Below are 1,527 nucleotides of genomic sequence, written 5' to 3'. Positions count from 1 at the left end.
TTAAATGACATGGGCCACAATTACAGGGATGTAATATAAAGTTTAAAGAAGCCGCAGAATAACCGCTGCTGCTGGTGAGCCTCACGGGGGGCGCTGTTGCAGCCAAACCCAACCTCTGACAGGGCATTCAAAGTCGATGCAGACGGGGAAGTTTAATTTCCACGATCCCTCGCCATCCACTGGTCAGCGGTTGATAGATCTCTGCGTGGTCTCCCAACCTTCTGACATGGTAATTGTTTGGGTCCAATTTTAAATCCATTTACCTGTGTTGATCTATTTGATTGTTAACCCGAAGCTAACCAGCGCTTGTGTCCTCCCTCATTCAAGTGATCAAGTTATTTTTGATGGCTGTCCTAAATACGTGACAGGCGAGCAGAAAAGGAAAAGCCATCGATACACTGCACACAGTCAATGCATTGAGTTCAGAAAGAATGCAAACATGAAACTATATGTCACCTCCTCGCTACATTTGTAGGAAGCGGTGTTTCTTAGTTTTAAGTACCTCAATTGAAAATTTCCCCACAAATTGTGTCGAACTGTCAGAGGACGAGCGCTCCCAACAAAACAGCTGTTCCGGTGACGTCACACCATCTAATTCGAGTCCGTAAATTACCAATCGATTATTCATTTGCAATGCCTAATCGAACAGTGAGCAAATTACGACTCATTCGTGCACGGTACAAGGGAAAGTGGTGGTGGGGTCGTTCTTGATGATCCCCAGATGTCTACAGGCCGGTCGAGGTCCAACACACCTGTAAGTGTGTATTTTGCCTGGTTGTGTGAGTGCACTCCATGGAGTCGGGTGGGGGACTCGCCAAGATAAAGACGAGTTGATAGTGTGAGAGAGGAGGGAGAGTGGGAGTGGAGGAGAGAGAGAGAGACGGAGAGAGAGAGAGACAGAGACAGAGAGACAGAGAGAGAGAGAGAGAGAGAGAGAGAGAGACAGAGAGAGAGAGAGAGAGACGGGAGGAGAGCTCCGTCTCTCCCGGTGCACTTGGCAGTCTTGTTGCGGGCTGCTGTGCTGTTGCTGTCGTGGCGTGGCTGGTCGCGCCAGGCGGGGGAACTTCACCACACTGGAGCCCAGAGTCCCACTCTCTCACCTGCGCAGTTCGGAGCTGCCATGGGTCTCTCGCCTGGATTTACTGTCCTAATCGTTCTATCGGCCTTTCTGCTGCACACCAGCGGCCTTTACATCGCCAGTAGCGTTGGTACGTACGTACAGCGGCGCGGGGGGAAACGTGGCCGGTGTTTACATTGTTGTCTGTCCCATCGGCTCATCTCTCTCTCTCTCTCTGTCTCTCTCTCTCTGTCTCTCTCTCTCTCTCTCCACATGGAAACTCCCCCGGTGGAGCAGAGAAGCTCCAACGCGGGCGTGCTTGTTTGCTTTGAGCCATGCAATTTTTTTGCAAACAACTTCTACGTGTCCTGCTTGCGGCGCTTAATTGCGGAGACTTTCAAAAGGTCCCCGGGCGGCGTGTTGATTTTTTCCTCGGGCCATCTAAAGCATCGTTACACTAGTGGATTTAG

At 50.7% G+C, this 1,527-nt stretch overlaps 1 protein-coding gene across 2 annotated transcripts in view; it reads left to right on the top strand.

Moving 5' to 3' along the window:
- Positions 1-208: 208 nt before the first annotated feature.
- Positions 209-1,527, top strand: part of LOC133154361 (A disintegrin and metalloproteinase with thrombospondin motifs 2-like) — an 83,812-nt gene continuing 82,493 nt past the window's right edge. Inside the window, exon 1 of one of the 2 annotated variants that reach the window (XM_061279003.1) lies at positions 209-229. Coding sequence is in view for 1 of the 2 variants with exons in the window: in XM_061278994.1 (XP_061134978.1) it covers positions 1,121-1,208 (88 nt within the window). In the remaining variant the exon portion in view is untranslated. Of the gene's footprint in view, positions 230-876; positions 1,209-1,527 lie in introns of those variants that run through there. The other variant, XM_061278994.1, reaches the window with a different exon arrangement.

This window comes from Syngnathus typhle, linkage group LG1 (genome assembly GCF_033458585.1).
Source record: "Syngnathus typhle isolate RoL2023-S1 ecotype Sweden linkage group LG1, RoL_Styp_1.0, whole genome shotgun sequence".
Lineage (NCBI taxonomy): Eukaryota > Metazoa > Chordata > Actinopteri > Syngnathiformes > Syngnathidae > Syngnathus > Syngnathus typhle.
Note: the sequence above shows the minus strand (reverse complement) of the source record. Positions and strands in the feature narration are given on the sequence as shown.